The following is a 26,400-nucleotide window of genomic DNA, read 5'->3' on the forward strand; positions in this document are numbered from 1 at the left end:
AGGTATTGCGCCCCCAACCTGAGTGTAGCCTCATCGTTGCAATAGAGGAGGCCATGGATGACATGTCAGAATGGGAATGGGAAGTGGAATTAAAATGGGTGGCTAAAATGGAGATCCCACTTTCTCTGGCAGACAGAGCATAGATGCTCAGTGAAGCGGTCTCCCAATCTACATCCGGTCTCACCGATGTACAGGAGCCACACTGGGAGCATCGGATACAGGAGATGACCGCAACAGAATCACTGGTAAAGTGTCACCTCACCTGGAAGGACTGTTTGGGGCCCTGAATGGTAGTGAGGGAGGAGGTGTGGGAACACTTGTTCTGCTTGGGAGGGAGATCAGTGGGGAGGGATGAACAGACAAAGGAGTCACATTGGGAGCGATACCCCCGGAAAGCCGGGGGGGGATTTAAATTTTTATTGGCTACAGGTGAGATGCTAGATGAGTGCAATACAGTAAATGTGGTACTTTATTCAAGAAGGACAACAAGAGTAAATGAGGTAGTCACAAGCAAATTAATTGTAATGCCAATGGAAAAGTCCTGAGGGATAGGATTAATTGCTTGGAAAGGCAGGGATTGATCTGGGATAGTTTCCATCGATTAGTATGTGGGAGATCCAGTGTGATCTTTTTCTAAATTTTTTTCTAAAAAATTTTTTTCAATTTTTTTCTAAAAAAGAGGTATCTATGATGAAGGCAGATCAGCTAAATGTGGATTTCTTTTACAAAGTCTGACATGGAAGGATGATCCAAGAAGATTAGAGCGCATGGGATCCAAGTCAGAATTGGAACTAAAAGTAGTTTCCTAACATGAGACACAGGATAATGGTGGAGGATTGTTTTGTGATTACGAAGCACAACCAGGGGGGTACCACCACAGGAGTTTGCTTCAGTGTCTATTTATCTGTTTGTGATCCCAATGAACAAGCAAACTTGGTACAAAAAGGGATTTAGTGCTTTCCTGGCGTATATAACTCTTCACGGTCTTCCAGCTGGGTACAGGTATCGATTTTAACCAACGTTTCAAAGACAAACTCTGCCATCTTCATCAGGGATTATGCCCAGGTAGTCCAGTCCAGTGGTATATATACCTCTGTTGTCCATCCCTCCTGATTGGTTAGTCCCACCTTGTTTACAATTGAATTTCAGTTCTTACTTAGAGTGAGGCTTTCGTCTTTGTTAAAATTCTTTTTCTCTGTTTTATTTCAATGGCTTCCTTCACCAGGTGGTCAGTTCATTGTTAATTGCTACATCACTGGTAAGCTTATCTATCAGTGTTTACGTCTAAACACTTGAAGGATATTTGTAAAGACTTTCAACAATTTATCAACATGGTTTGCAATTTCAATTGTTGAAACTAGGTTTCTCCCAGCTGAACCCTGTTTTACATTCTCCATCAATCCACTCACCTTCTCCAAATCAATGCAAACATGAGGAATTCTGCAGATGCTGGAAATTCAAGCAACACACATCAAAGTTGCTGGTGAACGCAGCAGGCCAGGCAGCATCTCTAGGAAGAGGTACAGTCGACGTTTTGGGCCGAGACCCTTCATCAGGACTAACTGAAAGAAGAGCTAATAAGAGATTTGAAAGTGGGAGGGGGATGGGGAGATCCGAAATGATAAGAGAAGACAGGAGGGGGAGGGATGGAGCCAAGAGCTGGCCAGGTGATTGGCAAAAGGGATACGAGAGGATCATGGGACAGGAGGCCCAGGGAGAAAGAAAAGGGGGAGGGGGGAAAACCCAGAGGATGGGCAAGGGGTATAGTGACAGGGACAGAGGGAGAAAAAGGAGATAGAGAGAGAAAGAATGTGTGTATGTAAATAAATAACGGATGGGCTATGAGGGGGAGGTGGGGCATTAGTGGATGTTTGAGAAGTCAATGTTCATGCCATCAGGTTGGAGGCTACCCCGACGGAATATAAGGTGTTGTTCCTCCAACCTGAGTGTGGCTTCATCTTTACAGTAGAGGAGACCGTGGATAGACATATCAGAATGGGAATGGGACGTGGAATTAAAATGTGTGGCCACTGGGAGATCCTGCTTTCTCTGGCGGACAGACCATAGGTGTTCAGCAAAACGATCTCCCAGTCTGCGTCGGGTCTCGCCAATATATAGAAGGCCACATCGGGAGCACCGGACGCAGTATATCACCCAGCCGACTCACAGGTGAAGTGTCGCCTCACATGGAAGGCCTGTCTGGGGCCCTGAATGGTGGTAAGGGAGGAAGTGGAAGGGCATGTGTAGCACTTGTTCCGCTTACAAGGATAAGTGCCAGGAGGGAGATCAGTGGGGAGGGATGGGGGAGACAAATGGACAAGGGAGTTGCATAGGGAGTGATCCCTGCGGAAAGCGGGGGGGGGGTAGGAAAAGATGCGTTTAGTGGTGGGATCCCGTTGGAGGTGGCGGAAGTTACGGAGAATAATATGTTGGCCTTCTATATATTGGTACTGCATCCGGTGCTCCCGATGTGGCCTTCTATATATTGGCGAGGCCCGACGCAGACTGGGAGATCGTTTCGCTGAACACCTATGGTCTGTCCGCCAGAGAAAGCAGGATCTCCCAGTGGCCACACATTTTAATTCCACGTCCCATTCCCATTCTGATATGTCTATCCATGGCCTCCTCTACTGTCAAGATAAAGCCACACTCAGGTTGGAGGAACAACACCTTATATTCCGTTAGGGTAGGCTCCGACCTGATGGCATGAACAGTGACTTCTCAAACTTCCGCTAATGCCCCACCTCCCCCTTGAACCCCATCCGTTATTTATTTATTTATATACACACATTCTTTCTTTCTCTCTCTCTCCTTTTTCTCCCTCTGTCCCTCTCACTACACCCCTTGCCCATCCTCTGGGTTTTTCCCCCCTCCCCCTTTTCTTTCTCCCTAGGCCTCCTGTCCCATGATCCTCTCATATCCCTTTTGCCTATCACCTGTCCAGCTCTTGGCTCCATTCCTCCCCCTCCTGTCTTCTCCTATCATTTTGGATCTCCCCCTCCCCCTCCCATTTTCAAATCTCTTACTAACTCTTCCTTCAGTTAGTCCTGACGAAGGGTCTCGGCCTGAAACATCAACTGCACCTCTTCCTAGAGATGCTGCCTGGCCTGCTGCGTTCACCAGCAACTTTTATGTGTGTTGCTTGAATTTCCAGCATCTGCAGAATTCCTGGTGTTTGTGTATCTTGTGCAGTTCTGTTCACCGAGGAAGGATGTGGAGGATTTGGGGCAGGCGCAGAACAGGTCTACGTGTACTAGGATGCAACCTGGATTGGAAAGTATTCGCTTTTAGAGGAGGTTGGACAAAGCTGGATTGTTTTTGCTGGAGAATCAAAGGCTGAGGGGAGACCTGACACAAGTATATAAGATTATCAGAGGTACAGGGTAGATATTCAGGGTCTTTCTCCCAGGTGAAAATGTTAAATACTGTTTTATGTTTCTGTAATGTGGCATTCTCCATGGACCACCAAGTCATCCCTTTGTGATATTGGCTCTGTTTTTGCTTTCCATTAGTCAGGTATGCTGGGCATGTTTACATAACATAGACAAAGAAACCATAACACGAGGAATTCTGCAGATGCTGGAAATTCAAGCAACACACATCAAAGTTGCTGGTGAACGCAGCAGGCCAAGCAGCATCTTTAGGAAGAGGTACAGTTGACGTTTTGGGCTGAGACCCTTCGTCAGGACCCTTCGAAGGGTCTCGGCCCGAAATGTCGACTGTACCTTTTCCTAGAGATGCTGCCTGGCCTGCTGCGTTCACCAGCAACTTTGATGTGTGTTGCGACAAAGAAACCAGTTTGTTTTCTCTTTCCACCTTCTGACACATCATGTTTCACAGCTGTGATATTAGTGATACATAACACAGACCAGGAAGTATATATTTTTCCATCTGCCACGTTAAGTTCAATGGACCATAAGACATAGGAGCAGAATTAAGCCATTCAGCCCACCAAGCCTTCTCCGCCATTGCATCATGCCTGAGCCCGGATCCCATTCAACCCCATTCACCTGCCTTCTCGCCATATCCTTTGATGCCCAGATCAATCAAGAATCATTTTCCAATGCTCCAACATCAACTCTCATCTCCCTTTTATTCTTATATAAACAGAAAAAAAACTTACAGTATCCTGCTTTATACTATTGTCTAGTTTGCCCTCGTATTTCATCTTTTCCCTTCTTATGACTTCTTTTAAAAGTTGCCTTTTATTGTATTATAAAAATTCCCAATCACTTTTGCTACCTTAAATGCCCTTTTCTTGGCTTTTATGCAGTATTTAACTTCCTTTGTCAGCCAGAGTTGCCTAGCCGTGCCATTTGAGAACAACTTCTGTAGGATATATCTATCCTGCACTTTGTGAACTATTCCCAGAAACTTCAGCCACCTCTGCTCTGCTGTCGCCCCCACCAGCATCCTCCTCCATTCCACCTGGGCAAGCTCCTCTCCCATGCCTCTGTAATTCCCTTTATTCCATTGTGATGCTGATACATGTGATTTATGCTTTTCCCTCTCAAATTGCAGTACAAATTCAATCATCTTATGATCACTGCCTCCCAAGGGTTCCTTTATGGTAAGCTCCCTAATAAAATTCGGATTATTACATAACACCCAATCTAAGATAGCCTTTCCCCAAGTAGGCTCAAGCACATGCTGCATGAAAAAGTCATCTCACATTCAACAAATTCCCTATCTTGTGATCCAACACCAACCTGATTTTCCCAATCCCCTTGCATATTTAAGCTTCCCATTACAATTGTGGCATTACCCTTATTACATGCCCTTTCCAACTCCCTTTGCAATCTCAGCCCTACATCTTGGCTACTATTTGGTGGCCTACGTATGATTCATATAATGTTTTTTTTTACCCCTACCGTTTCTTAACTCCACCCACAAAGATTTGACATTCTCTGACCCTATGTCACCTCTTTCTAAAGATGCAATTCCATCTCTTACCAACCGAGCCACATAACTGCCTATGCTTTCCTGCCTGTCCTTTCAATACAAGGTGTATCCTTTGATATTAAGCTCCCAACTATAACCTTCTTTCAGCCACAACTCAGTGATGCCCACATCATTCCGACCAATCTCTAATTGAGGCATGAATTTGTCCACCTTATTCCGATTGCTTAGTGCATTTAAATACAGCACCTTCAGACCTGCATTATTTGCCCTTTTGAATTTTGCCACTGTGGTACGATTAACTCTTTGCTCTGTCTGCATTTGTACCCAGTCATTGGTTTGTTCTTCCTTACATTCATGTTACACCCAACATCTACTTGTAAACCTGCTGGCTCATCCTCAGCTCTATCATATTGGTTCCCATCCCCCTACCATGTTAGTTTAAACCACTCCCAACAGCTCTAGTAAACCTGCCCACAAGGATATTGGTTCCTCTTGGATTCAAGTACAACCCATCCCTTTTGTATAGGTCACACCTGCCCCAGAAGAGGTCCCAATTATCCAGAAATCTGAAGCCCTGCCCCCTGCTCAAATTCTTCGGCCACAGACTTATCTGTCACCTCATTCTATTCCTATCCTTGCTGTCATGTGGTATCGTCAGCAATCCCAAGATTACTACCCTTGAGGTCCTGCTTCTAAACTTCCTTCCGAACTCCCTGCATTCTGCTTTCAGGACCTCCCCCCTTTTTCTATGTCATTGGTACCAATATGTAGCAGGACTTCTGGCTGCTCACCCTCCCTTTTCAGGATACTGTGGACATCTTGGACCCTGGCACCTGGGAGGCAATCTACTATCTGTGTTTTCTTGTGCACCCACAGAATCGCTTATCTGTCCCCCTGACTGTAGAATACCCTATATTACTGGTGCCATCCTCGCCAGTTCCCTAGCCTTCTGAGCCACAGGGCCAGACTCAGTGCCAGAGGCGCAACCACTGTTGCTTCCCCCGGGTAGGTCATTACCCCTCCCCCCAAACAGAACTAAAAATGGAGTACTTATTGTTGAGTGGGATGGCCACAGGGGTGCTCTCCACAATATGACGTTTTCCCTTTCCTCTCTAGGCTGTCACCTGTTTATCTGTCTTCTGTAGCCTTGGGGGGACTACCTCCCTGGAGCTCCTGTCTATCACTCCTTCCCTTCCCTAACAAGGTAAAGGTCATTGAGCTGCAGCTCCAGTTCCCTAACACGATCTCTAAGGAGTTGCATCTCTGTGCACTTGGTGCAGATGTGGCCATCAGAGAGGCTGGAAGTCTCCTGGAAATCCCACAGCCGACACCCTGGCCCCGCAGATATACCCCCTATTCTTTCAGGAGTTAAGTAAGAAAAAGAAATGAGAAATGAACCCACCTACTTACCTGACCTCTACCTGTTCTTGCCAAAGCCTTACAACTCTCACTCAGACTGCTCCGCTAGATGGTACCTCTCTTTTATGGAGACTGGGATTTTCAAGGTCCGCTCCAGATCTGTGCGGGAATGCTTCTACTGCGTCTGTGCTGCTGTCACGCCAAAGAATCCTGCTGAAAACTGGCTGCTTTTTCAAACTCCACTCTAGACCTGTGTGGGAACGCTTCTATTGCATCTGTGCTACTGTAAATAAGCTGTCATTTGGTCTCATCCCACCATTGATAATCCCTTTGATCTACATGTCACTGCTTCTGGAAACCAATTTGTTTTCTCTTTCCACATTCCCACACAGCATGTTGTACCTGACTCTTTCCACTGATTCTGACCTGCTGGCTGCTTCTAGCATTTTTTGTTTTTATTTCTGAATTTAGATCTTTTTGCCCTTTTTTGTGTGTGGTGTGATTCTACAGTTAAATTTTGTGAAAATATTTAAAGCAGATGGATAAACTTTGAGGGAGAATTTATGGTGAAGTTTGGCCCCAAGGTGTCACAATTTCAGTTTTCTGTTAAAATAGAGTTACACCACCAATAAGAAAATTTCATGATAAGAGTAAATAGACCATACCTGAACCCAACTTTATATAACCACTTCTCAGAAAAAGCAGGCAATAATGTTGAAATTTATCAACAGCAGTATAGTCTTTGAACAATTGAGGGAAAGAGAATTTGAAGGTGAAGATCTCAAACCTAGCAAAAACCTCATGGTCCACTGGGTGGGAGTGAAGGGGTGAACCTGCCCTCCTAGAAGCTTCTCATACATGAACTGCCTACAGAAAGCACCTTGATGCACCAATATTATCACCACAGAATCCTTCGAAGCCACAGGATAAACTAGAGAGCCAACATAGCAACCTCTCACAGGCCTACAGATCCATCATTGATGACCTAATTATAGCTCCAAGTTATCTGCATGCCCAACAACAAACTCCTAAAACAGACACTCCATTCCAAGCTCTACTATGGAAACCAATTACCAGGTACACAGAGAGAAAAATAGAATCAAAGCCTCACTGGACAAAAATTAAAACAACACCTTAATAAACCCACGGCCCACAACAACTCAATGCGGAGGAGTATTCAGGGGGCATTGAGAATCTTGAGTTCTGCATCAGGAACACCCAGTAGCTCAGTGTAAATGGTGGAAGGGGGGTGTCACCTCGCAAACCACTGACTCATTTGGCACATCTTGATTCATCTGCAAAAGAATCTAAAATTCATCATCCTCATCAGTCACCTTAAAACTACAGACCCAGAGTAGGAGCAGGTCATCTTTGATCCTGAGGTAATGACTACTCCAGAGGAAAATTAAGATGGAATAAATTTATAGCATTAGATGATACTTGGTATAAATTGGAGCAACACACACAAAATGCTGGAAGAATTCAACAGGCCAGGCAGCACCTAGGAAAAGGGTGCAATCAAAGTTTTGAGTCTTGTTTGTACTTGGTATAAATTCATAGGTATGTCTATTTTAACCAAATTCTTGTAGCAAGGACACATCTGAAGAATATTGAAGAAATGAATTATGAAAATAATATAGAACCAAATAATGAAGAGGAGACAAAAGCCAACCAGGCTGAGTAAGGGTGTAATATTGATCTTCAGATCAATAAGTTAACACAACAGCAGAGACCCACATAGTTCAAAACATCACTGTTGCATTAGTATGTAACATCATCTTCACAGACAAGACAAAAGCACCAGTTGTCTGTTGTTAGCCAGGAGTAAAGTACATGCCCTTGTTCTGAAACCCCTGGTGTATTACAATGAGATTTTTATAGTTAGACCTTGGCAGGACCACAAGTATAGGTTACAAATTTCAAACACACTACATATGCTCTCAATTTTAGTGTAACACTCAAGCCTCCATCTACACTTTCCCTCTGCATCAGAAGTTCTTTGATCAGGAGTATTCTTCTCCCCCTATATATCGAGTTCTCTCTTCACACTTCAAAAATCATATTCTACCTTGAAACCTTAGCTCTAATTTACTTTCAGTGGGAACTGCCAATATGGATACATTGAACTTTTACTTCTCCATCATTCCACCTAATCCATTTCCCTGAAAATTCAGCTCTGAATTTTTCTGATACATCTACTTGGCCAAGAGTGAACGGCAGCAATTCTGTATCTTCCCCTCGCTTCCCAAACAGCACAACTTTCTAAAGGACCTTGAACAACAATCTCAGATTTCCACAAAGGCCCCTCAAAAGTTTTCTTCCACTTTTTATCCTGTTAGGTTTCTAAACACTTGTGTCGACATCACTCACTCTGATGTTTACGGGCACTTTTAAAACAGGAAAACAGCAAATAGTCCTCTAAGCTGCTGGCTGGGACACTCTGTAAACAACCGATTGATTTAGGTGCTCAATTCTTCATCTAGATTCACTCCAAAGGAGCCACTTGCAGTAAGTTCAGTGGATTCCAGTTAATTGGGACACATGGGGATTAATTAAGTGGCTGCCCCAATTAGCCAAAGTTTCTTGGAAATATTTAAGATATATTAAAAAAACCGAGTAACAAATTATGTATTTAAATGAAATACAGAACAAATTAGAACATTAGTAATACCTCTTCAGTACTATAAAACTGTGCATTAGTTCCTAATAGTTATCAACAGAGGAATTCATCCAGTGTACACTGCCGTGTTGTTTTGATTGACTCTAAATAAACAAAATCAGGACAGCCACCTAGTGCAAATAATGGACTGTCTTCATACAATGCTTTTGACAAGTGCATCCTCCAAATCTTTATTTTCATTGTAACACTTAAGATGATTGTTGAAACCTTCAAATTTTTCAGTTTCTAACTTGCTGAAGTAATGAAATCATTTCAAAGTTCAAAGTACATTTACTATCAAAGTACGTACAACCTTGAGATTCATCTTCTTAGACTCCCAGCCATTCCTGGCATCTTCAAGCCTGAATGGTTGAAACCACAGTGAGCAAAACTGTTTTTCTCACCAACTATCAGTGACAAAAGAAATCACTGCTTTTTGAACACAAGTCCATGCAACTGACACCATTTAAAAACTGTTCGCTCTTAGCAGTCTGTAGAGTCTAATGACCACACAACTGGCGTCAGTTAGAAACCATTTTGCAATGGCCTCCATTAAACAGTACAGTGTCCCAAACAAATGGAGGGAATCCTGGCTATTTTCTTAATTAGATTTTGGTCTTTAATAGTTGTCCTAAATAAGCAGCTGCCCTGATTAACCGACATCCCAATTAACTGGAGTCCACTCTACGTAGTAGCACTGATGCTTAATATACTGTGATCCAAAACCTCAGGAAAGAATGAAGGAGTAAAGAGAAGATAAGTTCCAATATATTGTACTGCAATTAAAAAAAAAACTGTTGACTCATTTAAAGGCACGAAGTAAGCCAGAGCATATTGATCAGTTTGCTGGCTATCAAAGATTCTATAAGGATTTGATTTTAAGTGTTTCTGATAGTAACATTGAACCATTTAATCTATCAAAAATATTAAATTATTGAAGTGTCTATATAAAATACAAATAAGGCATAAATAAATAATAAAAATAGTGATAAAGATGCTATTTTCCATATGATTTTCAACTCGGTTCAAACAAAGTCACCACTGATCATTCTTGGAGTAAACCCAAGGGCCAGGAATGCATCTGGATGCTCTTCTTAAGGAAGCATTGCTTTACAACTAGACTTAGTTCAGTAACTAAGCAAACAGTCAGATAACATCTGCCCTTCAGGATTTACTCGAGTTAAGGGTTTGTACAGTTGCAGAAGTGAGACTCTAGCAAACGTTACTGATGTACAGTGGAGGGCTTCTAATCGGATGCATTACTGCCTGGTACAGAGACTCCAAAGCATAGACCAAAAGAGGCTGCAGGAAGCTGCAGATCAGCCAGCTCCATCACGGCACAAAGACTCTCCACCATGGAGGCCATCTGCAAAAGGTGATGCTTCAAGGAGGACTCTCACCATCCAGGAGATCTCCCTTTTCTCATTACTACCATCAGGGAGAAGCTACAGGAGCCTAAAGATCCACACTCAATGGTTTACAAACAGCTTCTTCCCCTCTGCCATCAGATTTCTGAACAGTCCACAAACACTACTTCTCTATTTCTCCTCCACACTATGCATTTCTTTATAACATAATTTTTTACATCTCTCACTGTACTGCTGCCACGAGACAACATATTCCACCACATACTGTGCAAGAGTCTTAGGCGCCTTAGATTTTTGATTTAAAAATTGCTTTAGATGTTTGTTTTTGACTTTTGCATGACTATGTTAGCAGAAAAGAGCAAATTTTAGATTTTCTGACATTCATTTTCCAAAAAATTAAAGTTTGTATTTTGTTAAAGAAAGTAACATGAAGTAACAGACCACTTTTCAAATAAAAACTTGATTACTTTGTAGGTATGTAGCCCAGCACATGATTAAACAAGATAACAAACAGATGCTAAATGATTAATGACATAATAACAGAATAGCTGAAACAGAAACGGGTGTAGAAAGAATCAAACTGGGTGAAGGACAACCAAACTAAAGGTAAGGTGACAGTTTAACCTTCAGATCATCAATTTGTACACCATCCCAAGAGTGAGCATAACACCAAGACACAAGGTGGTCATCCCGCATCAGCAAGGTCTCTCCCAAGCTGACATTTTGCAGCAGACAGGAGTTTCAAGATGTGCTGTCAAAGCTCTTCTGAAATACAAAAAAAACAGGTAAGGCTGAAGACCTGCAGGTTTATGGCTGCATTTCTGTAAATAGAGTTGGTGGTCTGCACGGCACTCATGGAGACTGATGACCATGAGATCATAAGACATAGGAGCAGAATTAGGCCATTTGGCCCATCGAGTCTGCTCTACCATTCAATCATGGCTGATCCTTTTTTTTGAGAAATACATCAAACTGATGTCCCTTCTAGATCAGAAGAAGTCCAGCATTGCTATCAGTTCTGAACTCACAGAAACCTCCTGAACCCAAGTACCTCCCTCCACAGTCCTGAAAAGTCTTGTCAGAAGTGATCATAGAAGGGTTGCTGTCAATAAGCTATTCATTCAAAGTGGAAACAAAGCCAAGAAATCACCCATGGACACAAACACAAGAACTGAGGGTGCTGAACAATAGCAGCAAGTGCTCTGGACTGTCGAGTAAAACTTTGACATTTTTGGCTCAAACAAGAGGTGGTTTGTCCATAGCTGGAGAGTGCTACATGTATGAGTGTTTGCAGCCAATAATGAAGCACAGTGGAGGTTCCCTGCAGGTTTATGGCTGCATTTCTGTAAGTAGAGTTGGTGATCTGGTCAGAATTAATGGAATCCTTAATGCTGAGAAGTACAAGCAGATTCTCATCCGTTATGGAATACCATCAAGGAGGCATCTGATGGGTCCCAATTTCATTCTGCAGCAGGACCCCAAACACATGGTCACAATGAACTATCTTCAGTGAAAAGAAAAACAGGTTCTGGAACAGACGGTATGGCCTCCACAGAGACCTGATTGAGGCGGTCTGGGATTACCTGGAGAGACAGAAGCAAGCAAGACAACCAAAGTCTGGAGAAGATGCTTGGAACAGCCTACCAGCCAATTTTCTTTTAAAACTGCATGGTGGTGTACTGAAGAGAATTGATGCAGTTTTAAAGTCAAATTGATTTGATTTAATTTTTTTTTACTGTTTATTGCTCTTTACAGTAAGGTTTTTGATATTTAGAAACTTTCCATTTCATTACTTTTGAAAGCATCTTCACTTTACAGAATTTTTTTTTACATGTGCCTAAAACTCTTGCACAGTGCTGTATGTCAGAGATAATCAAGCTGATTCTGATAGCCAGTGGTTCAGTTGGCTGTTGGACAGCATGAGCAAAACCGGATTCCTGATTTATCACAAGTAGCAAAGATAATCAAAGCACTGATTGAAATGAGAGAATCATATTTATTTCACCAAAATAAACAAATTTAGCAATTGTTTTTATTACATTAACTGCAGATAAATTACTGCATCAATAAAAAACAAACTAGCTTAAAAATAGTTACATCAGTTATGTACATTTATGCTTTATGTTCCAATATTGTACAACTGGCAAATGGGTTTATCCGGTCATAGACAAAAAGTAACAATGCATTCAAGGCATTACTATTGCATGAAGTTAAATGTCACAAGAGCAAAAGTAGTCTCAGCAAAAGATCAAATACATAAACTCTCAGTATGTACAGAACAATTTTAATAATGCAAATCATTTGACTGGACACCTGAAAAATAGTTTTTTTCCAGCTTTTTTAGCAGTTATTGTGGCTAACGTACTGTATTTCAGTGCATAAGACTTGCACTATAGTTTGATAGTAACATTTCCCTAAACAACAATTCCCTCTGTAACTTAAAAGACATGTTGCAAGATGCTTTTTTGTTATAAATACATTTCAATGCCATACAATCTTTAAGGCATCATTTATACAATAAATTAGTCAATAGTGAAAGAACAGTGCTATACTTTTTAAAGTAAGTTTTAAAGTCAAGACTTTGTAAAATACTTAAAATCACCATCTCTAGAAACATGCAGCAATTCCATAAATGCATTTACTGAGACACATTTTGGGTAGAATTGGTGATGCAAGGATTTGGTTTTTGTTCTCACAGTTCATGCCATAATTATAATGATCATTAAGATAAAATCAAAAGTAACGGTCCATGTGTGCTTGTTTTGGTATTCTTCATTTGGAATCAAGAGAATTAAATTGCCCCTCTACTGAGCCTGCTGACTTACATATGGCAAAAGGAAGAAAATTCTAATTGTGCTTTCAGTACAAGTAAACAATGAATTTTAAGGCCTTAATAAGTGAGGAAGAAACAATTTTATTTCCTTGCAATTCGTTGTTTCTATGAAGGAATTCATCTGCAAAAGTCTTCACTTAAAGCACATCTCAAATTTAGTAACCTATGTCTATGTACATTTTGGTAACATGTCACATTGCAATAATATAGTTCTTTGGAAAATCTCTGAAACAACATCGGGCCTGTGGATTTATCTCAGTTGGGAATATTGCAAATTTCATTTCCATGAAATAAAGAAAAATAATGTAGATTTTTTTGTGATGGCTTCGTTCTTCATTTTCTGGCTAATTAGTTATTTGAAAGGCATCAACTGAGAAATGTGGAAAGCAGAAGCACAATTCTTAAATTCATACATGATGGCTCTTTATTGTTCCAACTATTCTCAGAATTACTTTCCACAACTTTCAAAAAGTTGAAACTCCACAGTGATTGGTTTAGTTATTTTCATCCTTATAGGAACCAAATACCTTTTCATTTCTTAAAGGGGGTCAACTTGCTAAAGCTGTGCCAAAATGGAGATGGTTTACGTTTAGGCTCAGCCAGTGCAAAAACTTGTTGTTGAGGAATACTGGTAGGTACTGTGATGTGACGTTGGTGGAGTGGATGAAGGGGCTGATGTAGAGGAACAGAAAATCCACTGTAATTCATTCCTAGAAAAGTAAAAAGAGAAGATAACATTGCACCATTAACATTTTTTACAGTCCAACTCAGATTAGTAAGAGGAATAATAATTAGTTACTATAATTTCACTCACATACACTTACGCCCTCCCTTTTAAATACCAATGTGCCAATACCCTTTTTGCCACCTTACTTCTGCATCAAGGGCATTTGTTTCAACAAGTAAACCATTGCCTATCTACTATGAGGCTGAGGGATTGATAGACAGGAGCTGCTGGGATAACTCAGTTGCAGAAGGCAAATGTCTGGGTGACTATGAAAGTTCAAAGTACATTTATTATTAAAGTTCATAGATGTCACCATATACTACCCTGAGGTGCATTTTTGTATGTACATTTACTGGAAAATAAAGAAAGACAACAGAATTTATGAAAAACATAACAAAGACAGATATTCAATGTGCAAAAGACAAATCATGCAAATAATATATTTTTAAAGTACATGAATAATACTAAGAGCATGAGTTGCACAGTTCTTGAAATTGAGTCCATAAGTTGTTGCGTAATAATTGTTCCTGAACCTGGTAGCGTTGGACCTAAAGCTCCCGTCTCCCCTGTCCAACGGCAGTAGTGAGAAGGGAGCATGCCTGGATGACGGAGCTCCTTGATGAAAGGAAAAAGGCAGAGGATGCAGAATACCCCTTTGACTGTTGCCCCCAATAACAAATATACCACCTTGGATACTGTTGGGGGAATGACCAACCAGCGGAAGCTGCAGCCATCAAGTCACTGGCATTGAGTCTGGCTCTGTGGCTCAGAAGGGAAGGGAGGAGAGTAGTAATGATACATGATTTAGTAGTTAGAGGAACAGACAGGAAATTTTGTGAACATGATAAGAGACTCCTGGATGGTATGTTGCCTCGCAGGTGACAGGATCAGGAACGCATCTGATCAGGTCCACGGTATTCTTAAGGAGGAGGGTGAGCATGTAGAAGGTGTGGTAGATATTGGCACCAATGACAGACAGTTGCAAGAAAAAGGTTGTGAACCTTTTGCAATTACCTGGCTTTCTGCATTAATTACTCGTGTTCTGATTTCATCTAAATCATAATAATAGGCAAAACAATCTGCTTAAAATAACAACACACATAAAACGCTGAAGGAATTCAGCAGGCCAGGCAGCATCTAAGAAAAGAGTACAGTCGACATTTCGGGCCGAAACCCTTAGGCAGGACCCTTCTCTTCTTTGTCTTGATTCTCGTCTCTTGCCTAAACTAATAACACAAAAACATTTGTACTTTTCATGTCTTTTTTATTGAACACATTGTTTAATCATTCACGGTCCAGACAGGAAAATGTATATTTATCCTTGTATGTAATAACTGGTAGAACCTCCTTTAGCAAGGATGAATTTTAGACCATTCCTCCATACAAAACTGTTTCAGTTCATCAGTATTTCTGGGATACCTTGCATGAACAGCCCTCTTCAGGTCATGCCATAACATCTCATGTTTTGGAATGGAGTAAAAGGTCTGGACTCTGGCTTGGCCAATCCAAAACACGAATTTTCTTCTTTTTAAACCATTCTGCTGCTGATTTACTCTTGTGTTTCGGATCATTGTCTTGTTGCATCATTCAACTTCTATTAAGCTTCAGGTAATGGACCGCTACCCTGACACTCTCATGAAAAATATCTTGATACAATTTTAAATTCATTGTTTCTTCAACATTTACAAGCTGTCCAGGCCCTGAGGCAGCAAAACAGCCCAAACCACAATGCTCATTCTGCCATGCTTCACAGTTGGGATGAGGTTTGGGTGTTATTGTGTGGTGTTCTTGTTCCTCCAAACATAGCAGTGTGCATTTCGGCCATGAAATTCAACTTTTGTCTCAACTGTCCACAGAATATTGTTCCAGAAGCATTGTGAAACATCCAGGTGGTCTTTTGCAAACTTGAGATGTGCAGCAATGTTCTTTCTTTGGAGTGGATTCATTCCCCCGTGGTGTCCTTCCATGAACACCATCCTTGTTCAGTGTTTTTCTTATAGTGGACGCATGAACAGAGATATTAGCAAGTTTAGAGATTTCAGCAGGTCTTTTGCTGTTACCTTTGGGTTCTTTTTCACCTTCTTCAGCATTGCACATTGTGCTCTTGCTGTGATCTTTGCAGCATGCCTCTCCTAGGGAGAGTAGTAACAGTACTGAGTTTCCTCCATTTATAGACAATGTCTTACTGTGGACTGATGAACACTCAGGTATCTAGAAATGCTTTTGTAGCCTTTTCCAGCTTCATGCATCTGTACAATTCTTCTTCTAAGGTCCTCTGAAAGAAGAGCACGCTCTTCTCAAAAAATTCCTAGAGTGCCTACAAGATGTCTTTTTAGAGCAGTTCATCGTTGAGCCCACTAGAGGTTCAGTTATTCTAGACTGGATGTTATGCAATGAACTAGAATTGATTAGAGACCTTAAGGTAAAAGGATCCTTAGGGGTAAGTTATCATAATATGACAAAATTCACCCTGAAATTTGAGAAGGAGAAGCTTAAGTTAGATGTATCAGTATTACAGTGGAGTAAGGGGAATTAGATAGGTAGGAGAGTAGTTAGCCAGAATTGAATGAAAAAGAATACTGGCAGGGATGATGGCAGAGCAGCAATGGCTGGAATTTCTGGAAGAAATTTGGAAGGCACATACCAAAGAAGTAGTAGTATTCTAAAAGAAAGATGACAAAACTGTGGCTAACAAGAGAAGTCAAGGCCAACGTAAAAGCCAAAGAGAGGGCATTTAATAGAGCAAAAATTAGTGGGAAGTTAGAGGATTGGGAACCTTTTAAAAACTAACAGAAGGCAACTAAAAACATCATTAAGGTAAAGATGGAATACAATAGTAAGGTAGCCAATAATATTAAAGAGGATAGTAAAAGTTTCTTCAGTTACATAAAGTGTAAAAGAGAAGTGAGAGTGGATATCGAACTGCTGGAAAACGATGCTGGAGAGGCAGTAATGGGGGACGATAAAATAGCGGACAAACTGAATAAATATTTTGCATCTGTCTTTACTGAGGAAGACACTAGCAGTATGCTGTAAGTTCCAGGTGTCAGGGGGCATAAAATGTGTGAAGATAGATAAATCACCTGGACCAGATGGTGTACCCCCAGGGTTGTGAACGAGGTGTTTGAAGAGATTGTGGAGGTATTAGTAATAATCTTTCAAGAATCACTAGATTCTGGGATAGTTCTGGAAGACTGAAAAATTGCAAATGTCACTCCACTCTTCAACAAAGGAAAGAAGCAGAAGAAAAGATACTATAAGCCAGTTAGTCTGACCTCAGTGGCTGGGAAGATGTTGGAGTTGAGGATGAGGTCTCAGGGTACTTGGAGGCACCTGATAAAATAGGCCATAGTCAGTATGGTTTCCTCAAGGGAAAATCTTGCCTGACAAATCTGTTGGAATTCTTTGAAGAAGAAACAATTAGACAAAGAAGAACTGGTTGATGTTGTGTACTTGGATTTTCAAAAGGCCTTTCACAAGGTGCCACACCTGAGTCTGCTTAACAAATAACGAGCCTGTGATATTACAGGAAAGATTCTAGCATGGATAAAGCAGTGGCTGATTGGCAGGAGGCAAAGAGTGGGAATAAAGTAAGCCTTTTCTGACAGGCTGCTGGTGACTAGTGGTGTTCCACAGAGGTTTGTGTTGGGACCGATTCTTTTTACGTTATATGTCAATGATTTGGATGGTGGATGGTGGCTTTATCACAAAGTTTGCAGACAATATGAAGATAGGTGGAGGGGCATGTAGTTTTGAGGATGTGACTAAACACATTGATGAAGGAAGAGCAGTAGATGTAGTGTATATGGATTTCAGCAAGGCATTTGATAAAGTACCCCATGCAAGGCTTATTGAGAAAGTAAGGAGGCATGGGATCCAAGGGGACACTGCTTTGTGGATCCAGAATTGGCTTGCCCACAGAAGGCAAAGAGTGGTTGTAGACGGGTCATTTTCTGCATGTAGGTCGGTGACCAGTGGTGTGCCTCAGGGATCAGTTCTGGGACCCTTACTCTTCATGATTTTTATAAATGACCTAGATGAGGAAATGGAGGGATGGGTTAGTAAGTTTGTTGATGACACAAAGGTTGGGGGTGTTGTGGATAGTGTGGACGGCTGTCAGAGCTTACAGCAGGATATTGATAGGATGCAAAACTGGGCTGAGAAGTGGCAGATGGAGTTCAACCCAGATAAGTGTGAAGTGGTTCATTTTGGTAGGTCAAATACGATGGCAGAATATAGTATTAATGGTAAGACTATTGGCAGTGTGGAGGATCAGAGGGATCATGGGGTCCGAGTCCATGGGACGCTCAAAGCAGCTACGCAGGTTGACTCTGTGATTAAGAAGGCATACGGTGTATTGGCCTTCATCAATCGTGGAATTGAATTTAGGAGCCGAGAGGTAATGTTGCAGCTATGTAGGACTCTGGTCAGTCCCCACTTGGAGTACTGTTCTCAGTTCTGGTCGCCTCACTACAGGAAGGATATGGAAGCCATAGAATGGGTGCAGAGGAGATTTACAAGGATGTTGCCTGGATTGGGGAGCATGCCTTATGAAAACAGGTTGAGTGAACTCGGCCTTTTCTCCTTGGAGCGATGAAGGATGAGAGGTGACCTGATAGAGGTGTATAAGATGATGACAGGCATTGATCGTGTGGATAGTCAGAGGCTTTTTCCCAAGGCTGAAATGGTTGCCACGAGAGGACACAGGTTTAAGGTGCTGGGGAGTAGGTACAGAGGAGATGTCAGGGGTAAGTTTTTTTTTTTACGCAGAGTGGTGAGTGCGTGGAACGGGCTGCTGGCAATGATGGTGGAGGTGGATATGATAGGTTCTTTTAAGAGACTTTTGGATGCTTTTTGGATTCTAAGCATGGAGCTTAGAAAAATAGAGGGCTATGGGTAAACCTAGTAATTTATAAGGTAGGGACATGCTCGGCACAACTTTGTGGGCCGAAGGGCCTGTATTGTGCTGTAGGTTTTGTATGTTTCTAAGTAGAGAGGCTACAGTAGGACTTTGACAGATTAGGAGAATGGGCGAAAAAGTGGCAAATATAATAGTTTTGGGAAGTGCGTGATCACGAATTTTCGTATAAGAAATGAAAGGGTGGACTATTTTCTAAATGGAACAAAAATGCAAAAAACTGAGGTGCAGTCACTTGTGAATCCTTGTGCAGGCTTCCCTAAAGGTTAATTTGCAGGTTGAGTCTATGGTGAGGTAAATACAATGTTAGCATTCATTAGAATATAAGAGCAAGGATGTAATGTTGATGATTTATAATGCACTGGCGAGGCCTCGTTTGATGTATTGTGAGCAGTTTTGGGCCCCTTATCTCAGAAAGGATTTGTTGAAACTGGAGAGGGTTCAAAGGAGAGTCACAAAAATGATTCCAGGATTGAATGCAACGCACATCAAAGTTGCTGGTGAACGCAGCAGGCCAGGCAGCATCTCTAGGAAGAGGGACTGTACCGCTTCCTAGAGATGCTGCCTGGCCTGCTGTGTTCACCAGCAACTTTGATGTGTGTTCCAGGATTAAATGGCTTGTCTTATGAAGAGTGTTTGATGACTCTGGGACTGTATTCACCAGAACTCAGAAGAATGAGGGGTGACCTCATCGAAACCTATCGAATGGTGAAAGGCCTTGATAGAGTGGATTTGGATCGGTTGTTTCCTTTGGGAGAGTCTCAGACCAGAGGACACGGCTCAAAATAGAAGAGCATCCTTTTGGAACAAAGATGAGGAAAAATTTCTTTAGCCAGAGAGTGGTGAATCTATGGAATTCTTAGCCACAGGCAGCTGTGGATGCCAAATCTTTATGCATATTTAAGGCAGAGGTTGATAGACCCTTGAATGGTCAGGGCATGAAGGGATACGGAAAGAAGGACATGATGAAATGACAGAGCAGACTCGATGGGCCAAATGACCACCTTCTTCAGGACTGGAAAAAAAAGATGAAGACCGTGATGCTGCTTGCTACAAAGAGATATTGGTGCAGTGGGGAGATATGCAGTTTTCCATCAGATTCCCCCTTCTCTAGCCCTGTATCTCTTTCACCAATCAACTTCCCAGCACTTTATCTCACCCCCCCTTCTAGTTTCACCTATCACCTTGAGGTTCCTCCTCCCCTCCCCCCACTTTCTTACTCTGACTCATCTTTTTTTTCCAGTCTCGGCCCGTAATATTGACTGTACCCTTTTCCATAGATGCTGCCTGGCCTGCTGAGTTCCTCCAGCATTTTGTGTCTGTTGTCTAAATGTTTAACATTATTTTATTATTGCTGTAAGTTTTTCTTCTGCTCAAGTCTGTGGGACTTTAAAAAAAAACATTTTACTAATTATATACCAATGCTATAATTTTGTGAGGTGTCAGAATTATCTTTATTTCTGAACTTACCCTTCATTTTCCCACGCCTGGATTTTTTGGCATTTAGCATAGCTTGTTTCTTCTGGCTCTCTGATATTTCAAATCCTGAAAAATCAATGCAAAAATAAAACTATATGTACTTCATAAACCACAATGAACCAGAACACAAACATGTGTTGATATAGTAATGACAGGGAACAATGTAGAATAACTTCTAGATTCTGAAGCAATTTCTGTTTCTATGTATGTTTATTCCTGATCCTTTTCAGAATTTATTTTTCATTAAGGTAGCAAATTGCCAGTTTCAATCAGTGCACAGAAATGTCTCAGAAGTAATAATGACTGTTACTAAATTCTCCCAATTCCTCACATTAGGGAAGTCCTTCCCCTGCATTCATTTGTGTTTCATAACAAAATGGATATGGCAGGTACACGTGGAAAAGAAACTTGAATGTATTATCCCACCATGGTACCACAACAAAACACAGCACCAAACAGTAATATAGTGAAAATGCTGTAGGAACTCAGCAACGCAGGCAGCATCTATGTTGGGGAATAAACAGTTGATGTTTAGGGCCAAGACCCTTCATCAGGACTGGAAAGGAAGAGAGAAGAAGCCAGAATAAGGTGGTAGGGGAATAGCAACGAGTACAAGTTGGCAGGTGAAAGGTCAGATCAGTTGAGCGGGGAGATGGGAAGAGGGAAATGGAGTAAGAAGCTGGGAGATGATTGGTGGAAAAGGTAAAGGGCTGAAGAAGAAGATACCTAATAGGATAGGACAGTGGACCATGGAAAAAAAGGAAGGAGGAGGGGCACCAGAGGGAGGAAATGGGCAGGTGTAAAGAGAAGGGATGGCAGGGGGAACTAGAATAGGGAATGGAAAAAAGAGAAAAGGGGAGAGGGGAGAATTTACCAGAAATCGATTTTCATGGCATCCTTCAACCTGAGTATGGCCTCATTATGGCAGTAGAGGAGGCCTCGGACAAACATGCCAGAATGGGAATGGGAAATGGATTGAAATGGGTGGCCACCAGGAAATCCTGCCATTTGCACCAGATGGAGTGAAAGTGGTCAACAAAGGAGTCCCCCAATCTACATCAGATCTCATCAATGTAGAGGAGGCAACCTCACTTACTTCATTCCCCTCCCCTCCCCCACCTACCACCTCACCTGGTCTCTACCATCACCTGCCAGCTTGTATGCCTTCCCCTCCCCCATCATATCATTCTGGCTTCTGCCTCCTTCCTTTCTAGTCCTGAAGAAGTCTCGGCCTGATACATCGACAGTTTATTCCCCTCCATAGGTGCTGCTTAAGATTTCCAGTATCTGCAGAATCTCGTTTACACTGAATGGTAATCCCATGTAAGGTATTCCAACATGATACAACATTCCACATTTCTAATAACAATCAATGGATCAAATCCAGACTCTGCTGTAAAACCACATCTAGTAATGATTGAAAGTAGACAATCAAATAGCTAAAAGGAGACAATGTCATTTTCAGTGATGGCAGGGTCTAGCAGGCGAGTGGCAAAAACAAGGCGGAAGAACTTGGAACCACGTTCATCCAGAGGGCCCAGTCATTACGTGTTACTTTCCTCTTACCTTTGACCTCCCAAAGTGCAACACATCACACTTGTCCAGATTAAACTTCATCTGCTATTTCTCTGCCTACATTTCCTACTGGTCTGTATTCTGGTGAATATTTTAACAACTCTCCTGACAATCCACAACTCTGCCAATTTATGTTGCACCTGCAAACGTCAATTGGTTTACCAACATTTTCCTCAATGTTTGTATATATCACAAACAACAGTGGTCCCAACACTGATCCATGCAGAATACCACGGGTCACAGAGCTCTAGTCAGAATAATTACCTTCTGTCTTCTACAGCTAAGCCAATTTTGAATCTAATCTACCAAGTCTCCATGTGCCTTATCCTTCTGGATCGGATGACCATGGCAGAACTTGGTAAAAGCATTATTGAAGTCCATAAACATCACATTCATTGCCCTGGCCTCATCAATCATCTTTGTCACCTCCTGAACAAATTCAGTCAAATTTGTCAAACCAGACTTCCCCTGCACAAAGCCATGATGAATATCCAGAATAAGTTTATGCTCTTCCAGGTGAGTCAACCCTATCCCAAACTCGAACACAGGCATAAGGCTCACCAACCTCTAAGTTTCTGGTTTGTTTCTATTGCCCTTCTTAAATAGATGAACAATATTAGCTACTATCCAGTGCTGAGATCTGTATCAAGGCCTCAGCAACCTTCTCTCCTAATAACCTGGGTTAGATCTCATGTCCTGGGAAGTTGTCCATCTTAATGTTCTTCAGCATACCCTCCCTGATCTTGTCCTCTTGCTGAATACCAAGCTGAGGTACTCCTTTAGAACCTTGCCCATTTTCTCTGACTCCAGGTATGATTTCCTTCTTTTGCCTTCCAGTAGTCCTAAGCTCTCTTTTATAGATTCTCTTTAATCCTTCTCACAAAGTCCTCCTGATTCTCTGCTTTTGTTCTTTTGCATTCCTCAAAAGCCCTGACCAATTTCATCTCCTATACCTTACACAAGGTTCCATTTTTTTTTGTAAAATTTGCACATCTCTCATCATCCAGGGTTGCCCAACTTTGTCAGCCTTGCCTTTATTCCTCATAGGAATATGTAGATCCTAAATTCTGTTCAGCTGGCATTTAAACTACCCCCCACACCAAATGTTAACCTTCCAATAAAGCCTGCTCCCATTGTAATACTTAGTGCTCACTCCTTACCCACACCACTGCCCCCTCCCCAAGGTCTAGTCTGATTACCTATCTTGTCTATAATTATCTGTAAAGATAGAGTTATAGTTACTGTTCTCGAAATGCTTTCCACTGAAACTCATTTCCCAATGCAAGGTATAGTATGGTCCCTTCCCTGGTTGCACGATCCAGAAGCCCTCCTGGGTGCACCTAACAAATTCTACCCAATGTAAGTTTCTGGGAATGAGCCCCAGTCAACATTGGGGAAACAAAAATGACCCTGTTGCTTTTACACCTTTCCACAATATGCACACGGATCTGTTCCTCTGTCTCCCACTGGCCATCACAGCCCTATCATAGCTATTAAACATTTCTTGCACCTGAGCTCTACCCATCCTGACATCCTCTATAAGTGCAACTGTGACATTCTCCCTGATCAGTGGTACAATACCAGCAGCCCCACCCACTCTCTCAACTTCTTTTACATGCCTCTCTATCGTGTCTGAAACATCTGAATCCTGTAATACTGAGCTGCCAGCCCTGCCACTCCCTCAACCAAGTCTCCATAAACGGTACAGTATCATATTTCCACAGGCTAATCCAGATCCCTTACCCATAACACACCTGCTATTGAAATAAATACACTTCAAATTTCAAAGAACATTTATTTTCAAAGTATGCATACTTTATACAACCTTGAGATTCGTCTCCTTACAAGCAGCCACGAAACAAAGGAACCTAATAGAGTTCATTAAAAACTGAAGAGTGCTGAGAACATTCACCACAATGTTCCTTGGGATGGGGCAGTTCAGTTATGAGAAGAGATTAGAGTGAGGAGATATGAGAGAGGACTGCAGGATAGCTTTCCCCCGCCATCAAAGGTAGATAAAACAAGAGGTAAAATACAGTTAGGATAGGGTCAGGGAAAAGAGATTTAGGGAGTATATGGGAAGTATCTTTGCCACCCAATGAACAGTAAGTTCATGGAATGTACCGCCTGAGGGTGGTTGAAGCTGGATTGCTGACAATATACACTTGCCAAACTGAGCACTACAACTGCCTAAGCACAGAAGAGTAAGGAACAAGAGCTGGGACTAATATGGAAGGCTGCTCACAGTTGGGATGGGTGAGTTGGGCAGAGTGGCTTGTTTCCATTCTGGATGGTTCTATGACCCAAAGCTAGTAGGGAATTTGATTGTCCTGAGTCAGCATGCACTCAATGGGCTCTAATGGCTTCCTATGTCATAAGGAAATAGGTATACATGGAAAGTGTATACATCAATTACCTCACCTTTTTGTCCTTAAACATTCAGAAACCAAACATACCCATTTCTTTGTCTTCTTGTACTCTTCTCCTTTCATCTATACATGCCTGCAGCCATCGTTGTTTGTCCTCTGGCTTTCTGGCACAGAATAGGTGGACTTCCTCTGTTACTTTACTTATCAATTTAAAGGCATTTTTTATGTGAATGTTAAGATCTTTGTCTTTGCCATCCTCGACATTCACTGCTTTTATCTCATCCATGTCAATGTGGCCTTTATAATATAACAAATCTCGTCTCAGTCTATCTTTTTTACAGAAAAACAATTGATGGTCAAAAAGAAATAAAGTTCTCTGTTGGTTTTTTCCTTGGCTTGAGATTTTGGTCAACTCTCCAGAAAAGATTAGTTCAGAACTTCTAGTTAAAACATCTTGCCCCTGAAAAATATGAAGAAAAATGACTTGATATATTGGAGCAGAGGAACAGGTGTAGGCCACTTAATTCCTCAAAAAGGTTTATAGAATATGACATTGCACTATATATCTCAATACCTCAGAATCAAAATGTTATCAGTCTCAACTTTGAAAATAGCAAACAAGATGAAAGTAATTCCACAAGTGGAAAAAAATTCAACTAAAAGTAACACACACAAAACGCTGGAGGATCTCAGCAGGTCAGGTAGCATCTATGGAAATTAATAAACAGTTGACATTTCAGGTCAAGACCCTTCTTCATGACTGGAAAGGAAGGAGGAAGATGCCAGAATAAAAAGGTGGGGGGAAGGGAAGGAGGAGTGTTTTCTCATTTCACTTGTGAAAGATACAGTACAAGTATCCTTTTCCTACTGTATCCTTGTAGCTAGATATGTCAGGTAAAAGCATGTAATTTTCTCCCTCTGCCTTTATAGAATCCATTATCATAAATAACCTGAAAACTAACTAATCACCCCTTTCCCCTCTAAGTTTCAAATAAAATAAATCTAGGATGTATGTAATTTCTCCTTATAATTTAACCCAAGAGGATAACATATAGTCATAGTCATACTTTATTGATCCTGGGGGAAATTGGTTTTCGTTACAGTTGCTCCATAAATAATAAATAGTAATAGAACTATAAATAGTTAAATAGTAATATGTAAATTATGCCAGTAAATTATGAAATAAGTCCAGGACCAGCCTATTGGCTCAGGATGTCTGACCCTCCAAGGGAGGAGTTGTAAAGTTTGATGGCCACAGGCAGGAATGACTTCCTATGACACTCAGTGCTGCATCTCAGTGGAATGAGCCTCTGGCTGAATGTACTCCTATAAATCTGAATATAAATCTACTATTAAATATATATTATACTGCTTCTATAGATGACAAGTAATACTATCCAGAAATGTTCAGTTCGCCAAATGTGGTCTAACTATGGCTCTCGATACCTGTACAATGTGCACAGTATTTAACCCATCCAATATTAAATCTCCAGCAGAAGAAAGTGGTGGTGTAGTTTACAGGGAAGAAGTAATTTTTGGATGGAAAAAATAGCAAATGCAATTCAATCCAGAGAAAGTCAAGATAATTAGCTAAATAAGGGACAGAGAATTGGGTACAGCCCTGCACATTAAATTGCTTGAAGACTGTAATATTTATTTATTTAGAGCTACAGCCCAATGATTGGCACTGCAATAGTGTTGTGTTAACTGCTAAGCTACTGTGGCACCCATGTACTATAGAGGCTGCAAGAGGGGGCTTACAAAGATGTTGCCAGGCTGGGAGAATGCTATACAGGTGTCCCCCCCACTTTTTGAACGTTCGCTTTATGAAACCTCGCTGTTATGAAAGACCTACATTAGTCACCTGTTTTTGCTAACAGAAGGTGTTTTCACTGTTATGAAAAAAGGCAGCGCGCGCCCCAAGCAGCCAAGCTCCTCCCCCAGAACTGCATTCTAGCCGGCATTGCTTAAACACGTGCCTGTGAGCAGCTGTTAGCAAGATGAGTTCTACGGTATTGGAAAAGCCTAAGAGAACTCATAGGGTGTTACACTTAGTGTAAAACTAGATATAATTAAACGTTTCGATGGTGGTGAATGAAGTAAGGACAAAGTGAATTTGGCTTGTGGAAGTTGACGAAGATGATGTTGAAGAGGTTTGGCATCCCATGACCAAGAACTGATAGATGAAGAGCTGATGCAATTGGAAGAGGAA

The 26,400-nt window shown here is 41.5% G+C and overlaps 1 protein-coding gene across 6 annotated transcripts in view; it reads right to left on the bottom strand.

The window, feature by feature from the left end:
- Positions 1 to 12,291: 12,291 nt before the first annotated feature.
- The window catches only part of LOC134349620 (spermatogenesis-associated protein 13-like), a 252,000-nt gene continuing 237,891 nt past the window's right edge, over positions 12,292 to 26,400 (bottom strand). For 4 of the 6 annotated variants that reach the window (XM_063054213.1, XM_063054215.1, XM_063054214.1 and 1 more), the window contains 3 exons: positions 24,276 to 24,648; positions 20,236 to 20,310; positions 12,292 to 13,830 (listed from right to left, as the gene is read on the bottom strand). In XM_063054213.1, coding sequence (XP_062910283.1) covers positions 13,652 to 13,830; positions 20,236 to 20,310; positions 24,276 to 24,648 — 627 coding nt within the window. In that variant the 3' untranslated portion in view covers positions 12,292 to 13,651. The remainder of the gene's footprint in view (positions 13,831 to 20,235; positions 20,311 to 24,275; positions 24,649 to 26,400) is intronic. The other 2 variants (XM_063054218.1, XM_063054217.1) reach the window with 2 other exon arrangements.

The sequence above is a fragment of the Mobula hypostoma genome, chromosome 7, assembly GCF_963921235.1.
Source record: "Mobula hypostoma chromosome 7, sMobHyp1.1, whole genome shotgun sequence".
Lineage (NCBI taxonomy): Eukaryota > Metazoa > Chordata > Chondrichthyes > Myliobatiformes > Myliobatidae > Mobula > Mobula hypostoma.